The 20,000-nt window shown below is 46.1% G+C and overlaps 1 protein-coding gene across 1 annotated transcript in view; it reads right to left on the bottom strand.

Annotated features, from left to right (window-relative positions):
• LOC308366555 (teneurin-1-like) overlaps nucleotides 1-20,000 on the bottom strand; it is a gene marked incomplete at both ends in the record, with an annotated part of 192,357 nt that overhangs the window by 136,902 nt on the left and 35,455 nt on the right. The window contains 2 exon segments of the mRNA XM_080840272.1: nucleotides 4,318-4,556; nucleotides 14,580-14,823. Coding sequence (XP_080696398.1) covers nucleotides 4,318-4,556; nucleotides 14,580-14,823 — 483 coding nt within the window.

Here is a 20,000-nt window from a genome sequence, read left to right as displayed (position 1 = left end):
TCATGACCGTTCCCCGACACACTCGCGCCCGGCCAGTGACTACGCTAAGGACACAAAGCCAAGTAAGCCCGTCTTAGAACCACACTCTCTTTCTCCCCATGTTTTTTTTCCCCCAGTTGCCAAAATCTAGCTCTTCTCAGACATCACTACATTGTTGTCGAACGTTAGAATATGCTGATAAGCCATCGCCGAGGATACGTTCATACATTCATCTGGTCTTACAGGGTGCAAATATATCAGGTTGGCAAGAGTGTGTTGCTGTGATTTAGAACTGTGAGTGTGCCTGTGTTCATTTGCTTAAGACGGGTCCCAAAAATATCAATTAAAAGTTATTTTTCATTTACTTTTCATTCTTTTGTATCTATTCCATAGCAATCAAAACATGTGTACATAAATACTGCTTCCAGAGGAACAAGTCAGCTTCAAAAAGGATAAATGTATAAAGAATGTAAGATAAATAATATATACACAGGGACTGCAACAGCGTGGACAGCAGAGGAACCAGTCTGATTCCGTCTGATATGTAACAGTCAAAGTGGTTGTGATGAGCATGCAGGGAGGGATCCTGGGGTGGCCAGAACACAGAGATGGAGAGAACAAGAGAGAAGGAGATTAAGAGAGAGAGAGAGGGAGGCAGGGAGGGAGGGAGGGAGGGAGAGAATAAGAGACACAGGGAGAGTGAGAGAGAGAGAAAAATCAAAAACAAGAGTGACACTGAGTAAGAGACAGAGAGGGAGGGTGAGATGGAGAGAGAGTGGGAGGCAGGGAGAAAAAGAAAGACGGATAAAAAGCCAATAGAAGAGAGAGAGAAAGAGAGACAGAGAGAGCGGGTAGAAGAGAGAGAGAAAGACAGACAGAGAGAGCGGGTAGAAGAAAGAGAGAACGACAGACAGAGAGAGCAGGCGAAGGACAGCACCTCCCAGGGCTCAGAGACATTGGACCCTGTCACAGGCTTCTTCCAGTCTGGCTGAGCGACTGATAAACCCATCGTAGCTCATTCGCCTCGCCCAGTGGGGGTCAGAGAGCTGCCTAAACACTCCTCCCCTCCTCCTCCTCGCCTCCTCCCATCCTCCTCCTCCTCGCCTTCTCCTCGCCTTATCCCCTCCTCCTCCTCCTCGCCTTCTACTGCCCAACCAAATCATACCACCCCACCCCACCCCACCCACCCCCGGTGGCCCTCAGTGTCACTCTCCCTTCACCCCCTCCACTCCTGCCTCCATCGCCCCGACAGGTGTTATATTGCCCCATCGTATATGCCCCGGCTTTACCCTCCTTGAGTGGCACCTCCAATAACTAGGAAACCCTCCCCCCGACCCAGACCGACCCAGACGGACTCCGTCGGTTTATTTATTTATTAGGTATTTATTTTTCATTGCTGGCAAGAAAATGATTTATTTTCCCATCTCCGTGAGTAATATGCATTTTAATGTGGGCCGACATGACATCCATTACTGTACGCGTTTGCAAAGGCACCCTCAGCCACAGGAGTGGAAAGACACATGGGCGTGGGGACGTGTTGGCGTGGGACACACACTCACACATACACACACACTCACACTTACACACACACTCACACATACACACACACTCACACATACACACACTCACACATACACACACACTCACACTTACACACACTTACACATACACACACTCGCACCGATTAACACTTAATCAGTCTGAGGCGCAGTGCACTTGCACTTGCACACACACACACACACTGCGTTCGCCATTTATCATTTTAGCGCTCTGGCGTCTGCAGGGAAGCGTTTTAGTAATACAATAAACCTCAGAGAGGAACAGTGGAGGAGACGCAAGTCAACAAATTAACAAAGCAATTTAGAGTCCATATGGAGGTGTGGGGGGGAGGGGAGGCACAGGCTATGGGCAAGGCCAGTCAGTGTGTGTGTGTGTGTGTGTGTGTGTGTGTGTGTGTGTGTGTTTGTGTGTGAGAGAGAATGTGTGAGAATGTATATCAGAGTAAAGGTGAATCAGCATGTCTGTGCGCATGTGTGTGGGTGTGTTCAGGAGGGACCAATTTGCCTGTGTGTGTGTGTGTGTGTGTGTTTGTGTGTGTGTGTGTGTGTGAGAGAGAATGTGTGAGAATGTATATCAGAGTAAAGGTGAATCTGCATGTGTGTGGGTGTGTTCAGGAGGGACCAATTTGCCTGTGTGTGTGTGTGTATGTGTGTGTGTGTGTGTGTATATATGTGTGTGTACTCCGATTCTAGCCTCACCGCATCATTACTCCCCAGCAAACACCTTTCCTGCGCGGGGTTATGTAAATGATCGGTCATAGGATCTAATTGCCTTGTTCTGTGCTTGTTGCTGTTGCTGGTTGGCTAACTTCATTTGCGACAAGCGGGAATTATTTGCTTTGCTCTCCCCTCCCGGCCCCTCCCTGATGACAGCAACGGTAACCACGCCAACAATAACAGCGCTGGTAGGTGATGGGGGGACGGAAGGAGAGAGAGAGGGAAAGAGAGAAGGAGGGAGAGAGAGAGGGAAGGTGGGGGACTGCGGGCTGATGTACAAGCGCAGGTTGACACAGAGCTAATGTATTCTCCACGCCGTGCCCCTGCGCGTACTGCCGATCGACATCTCTGTTAACCTCCTGAGGGGTCTGCTAAGGGTTATAAATAATGACCGCCACATAATGCCTCTTGCCTCTGAGGAGGCTGACAGCACAATAAGAGGATGAAGAAAGAAAGAAAGAAGAAAGGAAAGACAAAGAGAGAGAGAAAAAAAGAGAGAAAAAAAGAGAAGAGGTCTGTGCGAAACAAAACTGATGGTGGCACAAGCACCCCAAGCCTCAGAGGCCAAGGAGACGCCTAAAGGACAGGCGTGATGATTGAGAGTTATGGTAGCAATGTCTGTGTGTGTGTGTGTCTGTGTCTGTGTGTGTGTGTGTGTGTGTGTGTGTGTGTGTGTGTGTGTGTGTGTGTGTGTGTGTGTGTGTGTGTGTGTGTGTGTCTGTGTGTGTCTGTGTGTGTGTTTGTGTGTGTGTATGTCAGTGTGTGAGTGTGTGTGTGTGTGTGTGTGTGTGTGTCTGTCTGTCTGTGTGTGTCTGTGTGTGTCTGTGTGTGTTTGTGTGTGTGCATGTGTGTGCATGTGTGTGTATGTCAGTGTGTGTGTTTGTGTGTGTGTGTGTGTGTGTGTGTGTGTGTGCACGCATGTGGAGGGGGTGTGGAGCACTCTCTTCCGCTTTATATCATTCTTTTTCTCTCCCTTCACCCCTTCTCTCTCTTTCCTTCTGTCTTTCTCTCTCTCTCTCTCGGGGGCTCGTGGCGGTAGCCTTAGAGAAGCTACGGTAACGTGGCGTTTCAGTGCGGAGCGTTCTAATATAACCTACGCTTAAAACGAATACCCGAGGCACAAGCAATAAACCAAGAGCGCCCAGCCCCGCAACATGCCACTGCTCTCATTTCTCAAACTAAATAATAAATAATCAAAAGTATGGAAAAACGGGGAAAAAAGGGACACCATTTACTTCCCGATGGCATTTACTTCCTGATGGCATTCTGAGATGATCCATCACGCGTCGCAGTAACAGCCTAATTAAAAGGGCTCCTGCATTAATGGAATACAACTGTTCAGGCCAGAAATTAATCTTAACGTGTGTCTCAGTTCAATTTGACCTTGAGCGCTATGGAGGTGAGGGAGAGAGAAAAAACATGGATGCAGAGAGAGAATTAGAGGAAGACAGGAAAGATGAGAGAGAGAGAGAGAGAGAGAGAGAGAGAGAGAGAGAGAGGGGGGGGGGAGGGATAATTACTAAGAGAGGGCATTTCAAGAAAATAATGAATAACTAATAATGAAAACATCAGTTTTAGTGAAGTCTGAAGAGGCAAGAGCTAGCAAAAGGGAGCTAAAGAGGACTGCATGTTAAGTGATAGTAGTATAGTGCCTTCCTTGAAATAGTGTGTGTGTGTATGTGTGTGTGTGTCCATGTACTATATCTTTGTAAATGAGTGTATATTTGTCTATCTGCATGTGTGAGCGAGAGACACAGAGATAATCAAAGAGAGAAGGGGATGGAGATGAGAGAGGGGGAGTGAAAAAAGAGAGAAGCATGTCCTGTGTGTGTGTGTGTGTGTGTGTGTGTGTGTGTGTGTGTGTGTGTGTGTGTGTGTGTGTGTGTATGTGTGTGTGTGTGTGTGTGTGTGTGTGTGTAAAGAGATAGAAGCATGTCCTGTGTGTGTGTGTGTGTGTGTGTGTGTGTGTGTGTGTGTGTGTGTGTGTGTGTGTGTGTGTGTGTGTGTGTGTGTGTGTGTGTGTGTGTGTGTGTAAAGAGAGAGAAGCATGTCCAGTGCTTACCAATGACGTAAGTGAGCAGCAGGGCGAGGGTGACGGTGATTGCCGTGGCGCTGAGGGCGGTACACTTCCAGTTGCAGCACTTGTAGGGCTTGTTGAACGTGAACATGGGCCTGGAGAAGGTGCTTCTGGGTAAGGGCCGCGGGGGCGGGGAGTACACCGTGTTGGAGGTCAGCGGGTAGTTCTGATTGGCTGCACTTAGCAGGGTCGAGGAGCCCGAGCCGTGCTTGAACAGGAAGTGCCTGAAAACCAAAAAAATGAGTCCATTTCAAATCAATTCAATCTTTATTTTTTTTTTTTTTGAACAGCAAAAGTTGAGAATACAGAACCATCCTGTGCTTTAAGACCTTGGGTTGATGGCATTTTTCATGAAAAATGAAACAACATTTTATATGAGCTAGCCAGCCTGTAAAGAAAAAAAAAGGTCATAGAAAATGTCAAGCACTTCAAAAAGGCTGAAAGAGAAAAGGTTCTAGGAGAAGAGGCATTTTATTTTCTGGTGAATCTGGGAACACTTGAGGAAAACGTGGCATAAAATATAACGGCAACTGCAACTCACACTTGCACTGACACAAGTTAATCCATGGAATCGCCCTCTCTCCCCTTTCTCTCTCCCTCCCTCTCTCTCACTTTCTCTCTTCCCCCCATCCTCCACACACACTCACACACACACACTCACTCACACACACACACACACACACACACACACACACACACACACACACACACACACACACACACACGCACACGTGCTTGCGAGTGAACATATTCCAGGGCCCGGGCAAGGATTTCACAGCAGGCCAGCTTATGAGAGGGGAGAGCCCAGAACGTGCTGCAATATTAACACTGTGTGGCCATGCCGACGAATATGAACACAGCTCTTCATTCAACCCACCAATCCCAACCCTATTCCCACCTCTCTCCTTCCCTTTCCCCCTTCTCTCCTCTCCTCTCTTCTCATCTCCTCTCCTCTCCTCTCCTTCCCTTCCCCCTTCTCTCCTCTCCTCTCTCCTCTCCTCTCCTCCCCTCTCCTCTCCTCTCCTCTCCTCTCCTCTCCTCTCCTTTCCTTTCCTTCCCTTCCCCCTTCTCTCCTCTCCTCTCTTTTCATCTCCTCCCAGTTCCTCCTTTTATTCCATCTTCCCACTATCGTTCTTCACCACGACATCTTCTTCCTCTTTCTCATCTTCCTTCTTTCACCTCCCTTTAGATCCCTCAGTGGGAAGTGTGTAAGTGTAGAAAAGTGTGTGATGTGTGAAAAAAGTTGTGTGTGTGTGTGTGTGTGTGTGTGTGTGTGTATAGATCTTAGAACCCAAGGCTATTTTCGGAATAATTTCACTAGCTATACTCCTTAGCCTCTATCTTGGTCAAGAGGTAGCCATACACACTATCAGGGATGGATTAACGAACGGGCCTACCGGGTCCAGGCCCAGGCCCAGGGGACCATGAGCTCAGGGGGCCCCTAAGCCAGAGCCTCTGTGTGAAGTCGCTGTTATGTAGCTCTTATTTGTGGTTGAAAAAGGTGTATTTTGTTCATTTGCTAATGGCTTTAATTGAGTGTACCTGTGCTGTGTTAGAAAATGTGCATGTGTACCAGGGGCATAACTATGGACAATGCAGCCAGTACGGAAGGTTCATAGGCAAAGCAGACCCTGCTTTCTTAAGACACATTATGCTATATATTCCCTTAAAATGGCAAGCCTTTGCCAATGTCAAGTCTTTATTTGATCATGTGACGAGACGATACGATATAGCTAGTTTAGGCGCAAAATCTGAACGTCAAGACCTACAAGCTGACTGAGAAAAGCTAGAGGCACATGTTACGACCGTCTACACCAGGCACGTGCACAGACATTTTGGGGGGCAGGTGCTCAAAAAAAAAAAAAAGGGCGCCCATCACCAAAATTATCAATGAAATTAAATCTCTCTCGCTCTCTGGCTTCCACTCCCTTAACGTCTGATACATCAAATTATGTCTGGGGTGCCTTTTTTCTGTAATTGGTCCACCTCACCTAGCCTGGCCATTACCACCCTGTGACTCCATATGAGCTTGAAATCAATTCAGGCGGAAATACGTAGGCTGGTGTCACCAGGCTACACCTCACCATGCTTGTGCATCAAATCTGAACTTGGGGAATACTCCAGCCACCCATTTTTAGAAAACCAATGCTTTTGGAATGATCGCCCTTCATAATTTTTTGGGAGGAAAAATTCTGGTTGTCGTTGTAAAACAGGCAAAACGAAGAGATACATAAATATCACGTTAAACAATGAGGGACAAGGATAGCATGACCCCGAGAGCTAGCATAGTTTACCTGCTATTTTCTAGCTGTGAATTCTCGTGACATTTATAAACAAACATTCAACATACTCTCGAAATTGTTTAAACGGCATTTATACAACACAAAATATGCACTTTCAGACAAATAATGTCATTAAACCTGTCAAACGTCAGTAAACCGCTGGACAATGCTTTGAAATCAAGTTAGTTGTCTGTTTATTTTTTTAGGAAACGTCGGACCAGTCCGGTTTTCAGACGTATTGTTTTCAGCGGCACTAATGTTGTTCATTTATACAACGTCGGGGGATTGCACAAATACTGTCATTACCTGTTTGTCTGATGCAGGTCAGTGAAGAAGTAGGCTGAACCTGTTGGCCTGCCGCTCAACATTGATGTGGGGGATGAGGAGGGAGGGGCGCGTAGGGGGCTTGTGAGCACCGCAGATCATAGGCAAAGAACACTTATTCTATGTCTATGCCGCGGAGCATGTCGGGGCGAAATTCTCACAAGAACTCCAAATAAATGCCCCCTCAGATATCAAAACACATTTGGGGAAATTGATGACGAGAGACTAATTTGTATTCTAGAAATATTGATGATTGAAAAAAAAAATGGTCTCCAGAAAAAAAGGGCACTTTTTCTCAACCAGGGCACAAGGGCTGGTGCTTGAGCACCAGTTGGGGTCTATCTGTGCACGTGCCTGGTCTACACCCCTACTGGCTTTGCAGTGGCAGTGCAATGGTCTTTAGGTGGTGAATGGGCGTAATTTGATCGATTGTCCACACCTGACGACCGGTGGATAAAAGCCATGCTGTTTGCCTTCAGAGGGGGCTGGCATTCTCACCATGCACAGGAATCTGGTGAACACCATGAATCTGGTGAACACCATGCGGTTGGAGATGCTGTTTTGCAGTCTCTATTTTACCCACTGATTTTAAGTTGTATAGAAATAAAACGTTATTTTCGTACAACTCTATGTTGTTATTTATTGATTGTTCAACATGGCTTCATTTGCCAGGGTGGTTGTGTGTTTCCTCATTGCTTGTGTCTGTAATGTTAAAGCCTCTGCAGTTGACCGACAAGGGGGTGATGTGGTTGTCACCACAACACCCGATCCCCACGACCAGACTTCATATGCCCATGCACCGGAAGCTGGTATTTGTTACGACCCGGCTCTTGAGCCGCAACAAATGAAGAGCCAGACCACAGAGTTGTACGAAAATAACGTTTTATTTCTACATAACTTAAAATTACCCTAAAACGAAAGGTAAAGCCACCCGACTGTGTCCTCTAGTCTTTAGCCATCCACACCTAGGACAAAGGAGAAAGAGGAAGAGAAAGACAGAAGCACAGAGCACATGGCACATATGCCATTGATTGCATCTCCTGCAACCGGCAACCCTGAACCATTAGTCACAGACTCAACCCTGAGCCGCCACAATCACATACACTCTTAAATTCACATCTTGCCTGTGCACTCACAGGCCAAAACACTTCAAACAGGCACAAAACCACACTCATGAAACTAAATGCTTTCACCAAGAAGATGTGGACTTTGCCCAACAACCATACATAGATACCTTTGTCCTTTACATGTGAACACTTGCACACAAAACCAGTAACAAGTGACCCACACAAAGTGGAGCACAACAGTCACAACAAATGGAGTACTCACACGGTTACTACTACCACAGTAGAAACCAACATACCATACCACAACAAGTTACCGGAATCTTCTGCGCTCAATGCAGCACAAACACACACATGTGACCAATCAAAATTAGAAAACCACATCCACAATCACAACTAGTGTGGCTCACTACCACACAACCAACGTCATTGCCTTCACCTGACTAATAACATTCACCTGCGATTCACAATGGAGTGGACATCTCTACAACATTTAATTGTCACTGAATACACAACACTCACCTAATGAACTTCCACACCCAGGTAATCTAACAGCACGAAGTTGGCAAGTCCACACACACACACAGCTGCAACACTCAACACACAGGGTTGCACACCAAAGGTATATAGCCTTCCTGCCATGAACACCAAATCCATCAGAAGCCAATAGTTTAAGAGCCCCATATTTATATACTACAAAGCCAGATACAAACAGCCACTGAAAGTTCAGCATGCAGGCCCCAGCAATATAGCCTGGTGACACCAGCCTACGTATTTCCGCCTGAATTGATTTCAAGCTCATACTCAGTCTGGCCCAACCCCATTGACAATCGTCTCCAGAACTCAAAATTTTGCAGGACCAATCAGCGAACAGTTCAGAGCTGTGACGCAAAACTCGCCTTGGAGGAAAAGACACGAAAAGCTATCAGAAAAGTTGTCTCAACTCTCGAGAACATCAGAAAATTAAAAGGAGAACAAGAGTATTTTCTTGTAAGTTTTATGATTGGAAAGGACGTCGTAGCTCTTCTCCCAACTGGCTTTGGGAAGAGTTTAATCTACCGAATGCTTACTAAACGTTGCTGATTGGTTAAGGGAACTCCAATGATTTTAAACCTCAAGATAAGCACCCGCCCATCTCGGAAACCAAAATGCATTGGGTTGGCCCAGACTGAAAGACGGAATGAAATGGAGTCACAGGCTGGTAATGGCCAGGCTACCAGCAATATGCCAATGAACAAACCCTATCAAACTAAAGTGTTTCTGGTTCTAAAGTACTGAGCACCTCTCCATCTATTGCTATGAAAACTAAACTAAACTATACCTCTCTAGTCTTCAGTGGTATACCGGGCTCGAGGCGACTTTGAAAGCTGAGCTCGTGAGTAGACAGCAGACCACAGATATAGCCCACTGCCTAGCTCCGAAGCGTACCCCCACCCAGGATAACCACGAAAAACAATAAACAAAACAACAAAGCAAAATAATAAACAAGTGCTCCGATGGAAGGGCAGCACAGCTACCCAGCTGAAGCACCCTAACTAGGAGAGTTTGCTCAACACAGTGCCTATTTACTTACCCTATGCTAAACTCTGCAGTCTGGTCTCCACAACAAAAGGTTCAAAGATCTCGGACAAGGCCCCAATTTGTTACGACCCGGCTCTTGAGCCGCAACAAATGAAGAGCCAGACCACAGAGTTGTACGAAAATAACGTTTTATTTCTACATAACTTAAAATTAGTGGGTAAAATAGAGACTGCAAACAGCATCTCCAACCGCATGGTGTTCACCAGATTCCTGTGCATGGTGAGAATGCCAGCCCCCTCTGAAGGCAAACAGCATGGCTTTTATCCACCGGTCGTCAGGTGTGGACAATCAATCAAATTACGCCCATTCACCACCTAAAGACCATTGCACTGCCACTGCAAAGCCAGTAGGGGTGTAGACGGTCGTAACACACAGTACACTTGCCGAACAACGCCTTTCAAACATAAAAGTGGTGATGAATGATTTGCTCTTTCAATGGACAGGATAGCCAGCCCATTCAGCCTCTCCTGCCCCATGCTGCTCAGGTAGGTCTTCAATCAGTTTCAATTTAGAAAAGAATCATTCGGCTGATGCCCTGTCACATGAAATGTCAGAAACAATAGCAGGGCAGTGCACCTAAGGTGGATGTTACGGGGTAAACTTTGACCTGTTTACTTTCCCAATACAATAGCCAAAGTCTCTTATTCGACTGTTAAATCCAACACATTGTTGGTAAAATATATATAAACGCCTAATGGTGTTTGTGTGTGCGTGCGTGTTTTGCAAGCGCACAATTTTCTTAATCCGTCCCTGATCACAATACGGTTTTTTTAAGGGCAGCCTGGGCTAAAGTTTTATATTAGGGTCTTTATGAAATATTTTGAATAAAAATGATTTTTTTATTTTTATTGAATTGTTTTACTTTAGCATGTATCTCATAGAGAGGTTGATGAAAGGGAATATACCTTTTCATGAACATGTAGAGGAGAATGTCTTGTAATCAGGGGATATGAAAACAGTCTTGGTAGGACATTCTATGACTTAGCAATTTCAAAAACATTAGTACTGACATTTCCTCTCATTTCAAACAACAGATTTCTCCACAATACTTCATCACACAGATTAGTGCCTAACACCATTGGAAAGGGTGAGTCCTGACGGTTATTGTGGTGTGTTACCCTTCAAGACTCTTAATACTTTGCTTAATGCTAGTGACAGGTCTGCTCTTTATTATGAAATGTTCCATGTCCAAACAATAAGGACATGAATACTACTAATAATAATGATAACAATAATATGTATATAATAATAAAATGTATATCATAATAATAACAAGAATATTAATGCATACTAATAATAATAATAATACTAATAATAATAATACTACTAATAATAATAATATGTGAATAATTGGGTCAAGACTAATGGGTAAGGAGACTGATGCAGAGATGGAAGCAGGTTATGACTGTGGTGAAATTATTCATGTCAAAAGTGGATTGCTCGAACACACTGCGTTGCATTAACTAGCAGCTACGTCCAGCGGGTATTAAGAGTTAAGTGTGTTAGCATGTTCTTTTGTGTCTGTATGTGGTTGTGTGTGTGTATGTGTGTATGTGTGTGTGTGTATGTGTATGTGTATGTGTGTGTGTGTGTGTGTGTGTGTGTGTGTGTGTGTGTGTGTGTGTGTGTGTGTGTGTGTGTGTGTGTGTGTGTGTGTGTGTGTGTGTGTGTGTGTGTGTGTGTGTAGGTGTCAGTATGAATGCGAGTCGTGGGGGCAAGGGCTCATTGTGAAAGGTCAGTGGGGTCTCCATATTGTCTGCCAGTCTGCCTGCCTGCCGAAGAGGTGGTTGAGTGTGTGTGTGTGTGTGTGTAGGTGTCCCTGCCAGAGAGGTGGGTGAGTGTGACACCATAGCTCCAAGGGCACACTGAGTCACAGGGAGAGGGCAAACGGGGGGGGAGGAGGAGAAGGAGAGGATCTATTCATTCTATGCATCTATTCAAGCCCACAGACTCTTCCACTGGGTCTCCCAACAGTGTTTTACAATGAGATGGAGGCAGAAGCAGGAAAACTGGACTATCACTGAACATTAGAAATCTTGTAAAAAAAAATGAAAAAAAAAAATGATTAAATATATTATTTTTACTTTGAAAAGGACACTGAGCACTAAAAATGCCAAAAAAAAATTCTCCCTTTTTATATATTCTATTTATAAAATCTTTTCACATTTTGTGGTCTTTCAAGACAATATCCACAGGCTACTACACCTAACAAGCTCAAATCTCATATCAGCCGCCATATTTCCCCTGGGTCTCCAGCCAGAAAATGAGTGTTACTTCACTTCAGGAGGCTAGGAGGCAGCTAGATGATGGCACTATTCTTAACTTTTCAAGATGATGAAAAGTAGTGCACATTTCAATTAGGATCCCCCCCCCCCCCCCCCCCTCCCAACGTCCTTCCAATCTCTGTTCCACAGACATGTGCGCCGTCTCTTTTCCTTGTGCCTTCTCATCTGATGGCTTTGATGCCTTCTCAATCGATGACTTTGATGATTTTTTTTTCCTTCTACACACTCGCAGCCTTACTCCATCTGAGTTTCAATAAGAACACTTTGCACTGGCGATTCTTGGGTCCATCCGTGGTAAGGTTGCATCGCTACGGTATCCATCGTGTGAACGAGGCTAATCCGGGTGTAGTTAAGAGGCTAAAAACGGCTAATGTTGCTATGGAAAAGCCCGTATTAATACACACACAGATTCTCCTAATGCTGTGGATTACTGTCAGGAAAAGCGGCCTACAGACCATCCGCTGACCCCCATGGTTCGACTCGGTGCAGAGGGGATGGATAATTGGGAGTGACAAAACATTGACTACAGATATGAGCTGTAGGATTAGTACTGTAACAAAAACAGCACGCACCAATTAGGCACGACCAGCGCTGTGTAAATGACTGTGTGTGTGTGTGTGTGTGTGTGTGTGTGTGTGTGTGTGCACGCAAGTGCGTGTGTTTGTGTATGTGTTGAAAAAAGACAGAATGAAGAAGAGAGAGAGATAGACACAGACATGTTTGTGTATGCTTGAGTGTACTCATTTGTAAGTGTGTTTGTGTGTGTGTGTGTGTGTGTGTGTGTGTGTGTGTGTGTGTGTGTGTGTGTGTGTGTGTGATAGATAGAAAGAATAAGGCATGAGAGCGAGGGAGAGAAAGAAAAAAAGCGAGAGACTGAGAGGAGGTATAGCTCATTCATTCTGACCCCTGACCTCGCCCAGCTGTTCTTCATGACTGCTTATCAATTATCCTTCCTCCTGCCTTGTCACCTTGTCTCATCGCTATTTGTTGTGCTCACTGACAATTGACTAAGCCCAAGTAAATTAGCAGTCATTAAAACGCCATAAAGAGGGCTTGACAATCCTTTCCCTTTTTTTCCTGGGATGGGGGAAGGGTGTGTTCCACTTGTCCATATGTAACCCAACAAGCAAAAAACGAAATAAATATCGAGCGCTTGTGTTTTTTGTTTGTTTGAGGGAAGAATGGCATGGTTGTGAATGCTGAAAAGGTGAGGCACTAATTGGATGGACACCGTAGCCCAGAGTGGATTGAGATGCAGTGGGGGTTTGGCGTCAGTGCACTATGCATGCCAAATAAAGCATAGTGAAGTTGTATACGTATATTGGTTATACATTAAGAGACCTAATTAAATGTGACCTTTGATACATTTTGTCCGTATATTTATATTTAACTAATCATTCATTTAATTTGCCATTGCATTATTATTTCCCCAGCTCCTCTCTCCCTTTCTCTCCATCCGTCTCTCTCTCTCTCTCTCCATCCGTCTCTCTCTCTCTCTCTCTCTCTCTCCATCTCTGTCTGGTCTCTTCCTCTCTCTCTCTCTCTCTCTCTCTCTCTCTCTCTAAATCTTTATCTGTCTGTCTCTCTCTCTTTCTCCCTCCCTCTTTCAATCTCTCTCTTTTAAATGAGAGAAAAGGATCTAATTATGGACAGATTCATATCTTATTAAAACCCTTTCTTCATGGCTGGCTGGCTGCCAATCTCATCTTTGCCCAGTTAATGGTGGAATTCAACTGTTACCAGGCCTTCATTAAAAATGCAAACATATTATTTATCATACCACGTCCCTTTCAGACCGCGGTCAGCATTCACATTCGGGGCCCATTTGAAAGATGCCTGGTCTGATTATCATCAACGCCATGCGCTGGTTTGTTCCTTTTTGGGGAGGAACTCTTTGCCTGGCTTCCAACTCATTACAGCTGGCAGAGGCATGTGGGTGATCAAAGTTTTGATAGAAGTTGTAAATATGACAGGCCTATTCTTTTTTTTTTTTTTTAAACACAGACTCCAGATGATGGGCTGAAAAAAAAAAAAATCAGAACCAGATTTGTTAAACATGTGGCGACGCTCTAATGAGAGGAAATTCGTCCATCAATACATTTCCTTGTTGCGGCGCTGACGTGATTCAGCTCCAAAGGGAGCTGTCTGATTGGTTCCAGTGGATGGCACACCAAAACACAGATCTCCGCTGGGGGGACTTATAAATATTCAGACAGTATAAACAACTTTGTACAGTAAGAGGCTGTCACAGCTTAACAATTGTGACATTTTGACAATATATACTGTATAAATTATATTAGTGTGTTTTTGTGTGTGTCTGTGTGTGTGTATTGTGTGCGTGGGTGGGTGATGTGCATATGCATTACAGGTGGTGATTAGGTGGAAGAGTTCCTTTAGCTTGTTCCTTTGAGATTTGAGAGTGGAATTCTGACAACATGCGTGAAAGTGTGTATGTGTGTGTGTGTGTGTGTGTGTGTGTGTGTGTGTGTGTATGTGTGTGTGTGTGTGTGTGTGTGTGTGTGTGTGTGTGTGTGTGTGTGTGTGTCTGTGCGTGTATGTGTGTGTGTGTGTGTGTGTATGTGTGTGTATGTGTCTGTGCTTGTATGTGTGTGTGTGGGGGGGTGTGTTAGTGTGTGTGTGAGAATAAGCATACATTCTACACATCTGCTAGCTCGTGCGTGCACACACACACACACACACACACCACCCACCTCGTCTCCAGAGGAATGTTGCTGTTGAGCACCCAGTTGTTGCGGTTGATTTGGGAGCTGTCGTTCTGCCCCGTGGCGTCTGTGCCCTGGCTGTCCCTGGCGTGGCCCTGGGCGGGCATGGTGCTGCGCTGCAGGGTCACGTGGGCGTAGGGCGCAGGGCGGGCACAGGTGCAGGCGTGGGGTGGCGGAGGGGGAGGGGGCAGCGGCCGGAACGTGAACTGCGTGGCAGGACTGACCGGGGTGTCTAGAGAGGAGGACAGAGAGACAGACAGACTTAAGGTGGGAGGACAGAGAGACAGACAGGCTTAAGGTGGGGGTGTCTAGAGAGGAGGACAGAGAGACAGACAGGCTTAAGGTGGGGGTGTCTAGAGAGGAGGACAGAGAGACAGACAGGCGTAAGGTGGGAGGACAGACAGACAGACAGACTTAGGGTGGGGGTGTCTACAGAGGAGGACAGAGAGACAGACAGTCTTAAGGTGGGGGTGTCTAGAGAGGAGGACAGAGAGACAGACAGGCTTAAGGTGGGGGTGTCTAGAGAGGAGGACAGAGAGACAGACAGGCTTAAGGTGGGGGTGTCTAGAGAGGACAGAGAGACAGACAGGCTTAAGGTGGGGGTGTCTAGAGAGGAGGACAGAGAGACAGACAGGCGTAAGGTGGGAGGACAGACAGACAGACAGACTTAGGGTGGGGGTGTCTACAGAGGAGGACAGAGAGACAGACAGTCTTAAGGTGGGGGTGTCTAGAGAGGAGGACAGAGAGACAGACAGGCTTAAGGTGGGGGTGTCTAGAGAGGAGGACAGAGAGACAGACAGGCTTAAGGTGGGGGTGTCTAGAGAGGAGGACAGAGAGACAGACAGGCTTAAGGTGGGGGTGTCTAGAGAGGAGGACAGAGAGACAGACAGGCTTAAGGTGGGGGTGTCTAGAGAGGACAGAGAGACAGACAGGCTTAAGGTGGGGGTGTCTAGAGGAGGACAGAGAGACAGACAGGCTTAAGGTGGGGGTGTCTAGAGAGGAGGACAGAGAGACAGACAGGCTTAAGGTGGGGGTGTCTAGAGAGGAGGACAGAGAGACAGACAGGCTTAAGGTGGGGGTGTCTAGAGAGGACAGAGAGACAGACAGGCTTAAGGTGGGGGTGTCTAGAGGAGGACAGAGAGACAGACAGGCTTAAGGTGGGGGTGTCTAGAGAGGAGGACAGAGAGACAGACAGGCTTAAGGTGGGGGTGTCTAGAGAGGAGGACAGAGAGACAGACAGGCTTAAGGTGGGGGTGTCTAGAGAGGACAGAGAGACAGACAGGCTTAAGGTGGGGGTGTCTAGAGGAGGACAGAGAGACAGACAGGCTTAAGGTGGGGGTGTCTAGAGAGGAGGACAGAGAGACAGACAGACTTAAGGTGGGGGTGTCCAGAGAGGCGGACAGAGAGACAGACAGAATTAAGGTGGGGGTGTCTACAGAGGAGGACAGACAGACAGACAGGCTTAAGGTGGGGGTGTGAACAGAGGAGGACAGAGAGACAGACTGCAGGGGACTCATTTCAAACACTAAGCAGTCTTTTGTGTTGAACAAGTCTAGTCATGTTGAAGGAATCTTTCTGCAGAAGAATGTCTGGTCAAGCTGGAATGAAATTCAATAATCCACTTATAATATTAAAATATTAAAGTCAGCCATTATACTCAGTTAATATTTTAACAAGAACTAATAATGTCCATTATCATAAATAATCATTTCCTTTTTATAACTGAAGAGATGGATAATATTATGAAGAAGAATGAATAGTTTTGACCAAGAGATACAGTACTAAGGCACATACATACACCAGTTCTGGGGCAAGGTCTGAGCAACCTTAGTATCAGAGTGGGAGCTCTGATTCACACAGCTGCACTCGTGGATGTCAATGTGAATTAGTGAAAAGTGAAAAGTGAATAACTGTAAAACATACAGACTTATTTTAACTGAATGCACACATTCTTTCTCAACTCTCTCTCACAATACTATATAAACGGACAAAGCAAAACTAATAAAGAGAAGAAAAATATCTCTTTTGCAGCTGTGCACATCATGGTCACATCGCATCAAACATGTTTCAGTAGGCAGAAGCAACAGCAAGACTCTGCTGTGATGAAAAGGTGTCCATTTCAGACAGGGTTCTGGGTGGTGTGTGTGTGTGTGTGTGTGTGTGTGTGTGTGTCCATTTCAGACAGGGTTCTGTGCTCCTGCTCTCCCTCCCAGTTGGACTGCTACATAATCTTGGCGAGCCGTACGAATCGGACTGATGCAAGACGTTTACTGTGAGACTTACGGATGGGTGGTGTGTGTGTGTGTGTGTGTGTGTGTGTGTGTATGTGTGTTGTGTGTGTGTGTGTGTGTGTGTGTGTGTGTGTGTGTGTGTGTGTGTGTGTGTGTGTGTGTGTGTGTGTGTGTGTGATTGTATGTGTGTTTGTGTGTGTGATTGTATGTGTGTGTGTGTGTGTGTGTGTGTATGTGTGTGTGATTGTATGTGTATGTGTGTGTGTGTGTGTGTGTGTGTGATTGTATTTGTATGTGTGTGTGTGTGTGTGTGTGTGTGTGTGTGTGTGTGTGTGTGTGATTGTGTGTGTTTGTGTGTGTGTGTGTTGGGGGGGGGGGGGGGGCAGAGGCACCAGATGGTGCATTTGAGAGCTTATCTGCTTTAGCTCAGGGACACCACAGTGAAAGTGCCATAAACTCACCCAATATGACTTCTCCGTGACACAAATCTAACGGCAGCCCGGGCTGGGCACTGGAAAACAGGGATATTATTAAATAGTGGATGAGACGCTGCAGCAAGCTGCCAAACGCAGCCGCCGCCACCGCCACCGCCACCCCCACCGATGTAGGCCAAAAGATCCCACGGATTTGCAATGGTGGTAGATCGCATTTTCAACCGCAGCGCAAATGTTTGTTCATGTGGACGACTCTGTCAACAAATATTTAACGATGACTTAGAACTATTTTTTAACTCCGACAGGTCGCATCTGGAGGGTTTGTTGGACCGGGGGGGAAACATATGGAAAGTGTCACGTTGTTGCGTACAGCCTTACTGTAACCAGCCGAAGACATCATTCATTCAGGCACATAGAGCTGTTCAAAAGACATCCACAGGTCCAAAAACAGTTCGGAAAACCGAAAACCAACGGAAAACCGATCGAAGTAGAGGCTCGGGAAGTACACAAGAGCATGACCATTTTAATAAAACATGAAACTGTTTCCCTTTTCCTTCCCTCCCAAATGCCAACAGGAGGTCTGAGGGCTCAGCCAGAAGCTCTTATTGATGCAGAAAATCCTTTTCTTTAAGAGGTAGGAGGTAGGCCTACACACACACACAGCGAACACACACACACACACACACACACACACACACACACACACACACACACACACAAACACACACACACACACACACGTCTGTGCTAACCGCATTTCCATGAACAGGACCAAAGAGTGTGAGTGTAGGAGAGCAGAGGGGGGTCGGGGGGTGTGAGGGGCCTGAAAAAAACCAAGGCAAGCCCCCCCACAGAGCTGGCGTCTGTAGATCCGCCCTCTGATGATGTAACGCTCTGGGATTTCAGGTTGGCCAGACACTTCCCCCACCCACACACAACCCATACCCCACACCCCATGCGCCTGACCTTGATAAATGTTAATATTAGAAATAACTTGTGCTCAGATGAATAATTAAAACCAAATAAATAGGGCCTTTTCTAAAAAAAGAGAGGAAGAAGAACCTCAAGCCTTCTACCTCCATCCATGCCTTTGAAGCAGCACAAATCTGTCTGTGAACGTGGAAACAGAACCATTTCTCTTATAAATAATAGTCTTTTACTCCATATATTCCAAGCTCCTTGTTTATGTGTTATTGAAGATGTCTAATGTCTAATGGCTGCCTTTGCAGTTACCTCTGTATGACTGGCCTGTCAGTTGGGGTGGATATGGTCAGCAGTTGTGGTGGATATGGTCAGCAGTTGGGGTGGATATGGTCAGCAGTTGGGGTGGATATGGTCAGCAGTTGGGGTGGATATGGAACTGGTCCAGACCGTCCTCATGGTGGTGACGGACCAGTATGCACCATCTCTTAGTTATGCTGCCAAAGACCTCTCAGGTGTCATGCTGTACAACTTTTCCTCCCTCTTTTTTCTGGCGTCTCTCTAATGGCTGACTAGTGTAACATGTCATTTTGAATGTGTACCTTTCTCTTCTCTCTACCCATAGAAGGACCATTGCCTTCAATGCTGATGGCCGCGACCACTGTTTTCCACCACTATAATTATGTTTACATAACGTATAATCTGACAGAATACTTAATTACATTCTCTCATGATGTGTTTTCTCTCTTCCCCTCTCACTGTAGACTCTCCTCTGTGAGGTGTTGCTGTCTCTCTCTTCCCCTCTCACTGTAGACTCTCCTCTGTGAGGTGTTGCTGTCTTTCTCTTCCCCTCTCACTGTAGACTCTCCTCTGTGAGGTGTTGCTGTCTCTCTCTTCCCCTCTCACTGTAGACTCTCACTGTAGACTCTCCTCTGTGAGGTGTTGCTGTCTCTCTCTTCCCCTCTCACTGTAGACTCTCACTGTAGACTCTCCTCTGTGAGGTGTTGCTGTCTCTCTCTTCCCCTCTCACTGTAGACTCTCCTCTGTGAGGTGTTGCGGTCTCTCTCTTCCCTCTCTCACTGTAGACTCTCCTCTGTGAGGTGTTGCTGTCTGTCTCTTCCCCTCTCACTGTACTCTCCTCTGTGAGGTGTTGCTGTTTATCTCTTCCCCTCTCACTGTAGACTCTCCTCTGTGAGGTGTTGCTGTTTATCTCTTCCCCTCTCACTGTAGACTCTCCTCTGTGAGGTGTTGCTGTTTATCTCTTCCCCTCTCACTGTAGACTCTCCTCTGTGAGGTGTTGCTGTCTCTCTCTTCCCTCTCTCACTGTAGACTCTCCTCTGTGAGGTGTTGCTGGCTCTCTCTTCCCCTCTCACTGTAGACTCTCCTCTGTGAGGTGTTGCTGTCTCTCTCTTCCCTCTCTCACTGTAGACTCTCCTCTGTGAGGTGTTGCTGTCTCTCTCTTCCCCTCACTGTAGACTCTCCTCTGTGAGGTGTTGCTGTCTTTCTCTACCCACCTAACAATCACCTCCAAAGTTCTACTACTAATTCCCCACAATACATCACACATGCTATATCGGATTGCCAGCCTGACTACCCATTTCTCTGCTATTCTGATCACAATCATCAGCTCATTATATTAACAGGAACCCTACAAGTACATTGTGACCCTCAACATTGGTATGAAATTATATTTTCATCTTGTCATCTCGAACACATTGTATAATCACTAAGCTGTTCTTCAACCGCTACTCTGAATGCTGTCTCTCTCTATTTTTATACACTATTAATCTTGTATGCATCATGAATATAAGCTGCATGTGTAA

The sequence above is a fragment of the Sprattus sprattus genome (assembly GCF_963457725.1).
Source record: "Sprattus sprattus genome assembly, chromosome: 6".
Taxonomy (NCBI): domain Eukaryota; kingdom Metazoa; phylum Chordata; class Actinopteri; order Clupeiformes; family Clupeidae; genus Sprattus; species Sprattus sprattus.
The sequence above is the reverse complement of the archived record's forward strand: the minus strand, read 5'-3'. Positions and strand labels throughout refer to the sequence as shown.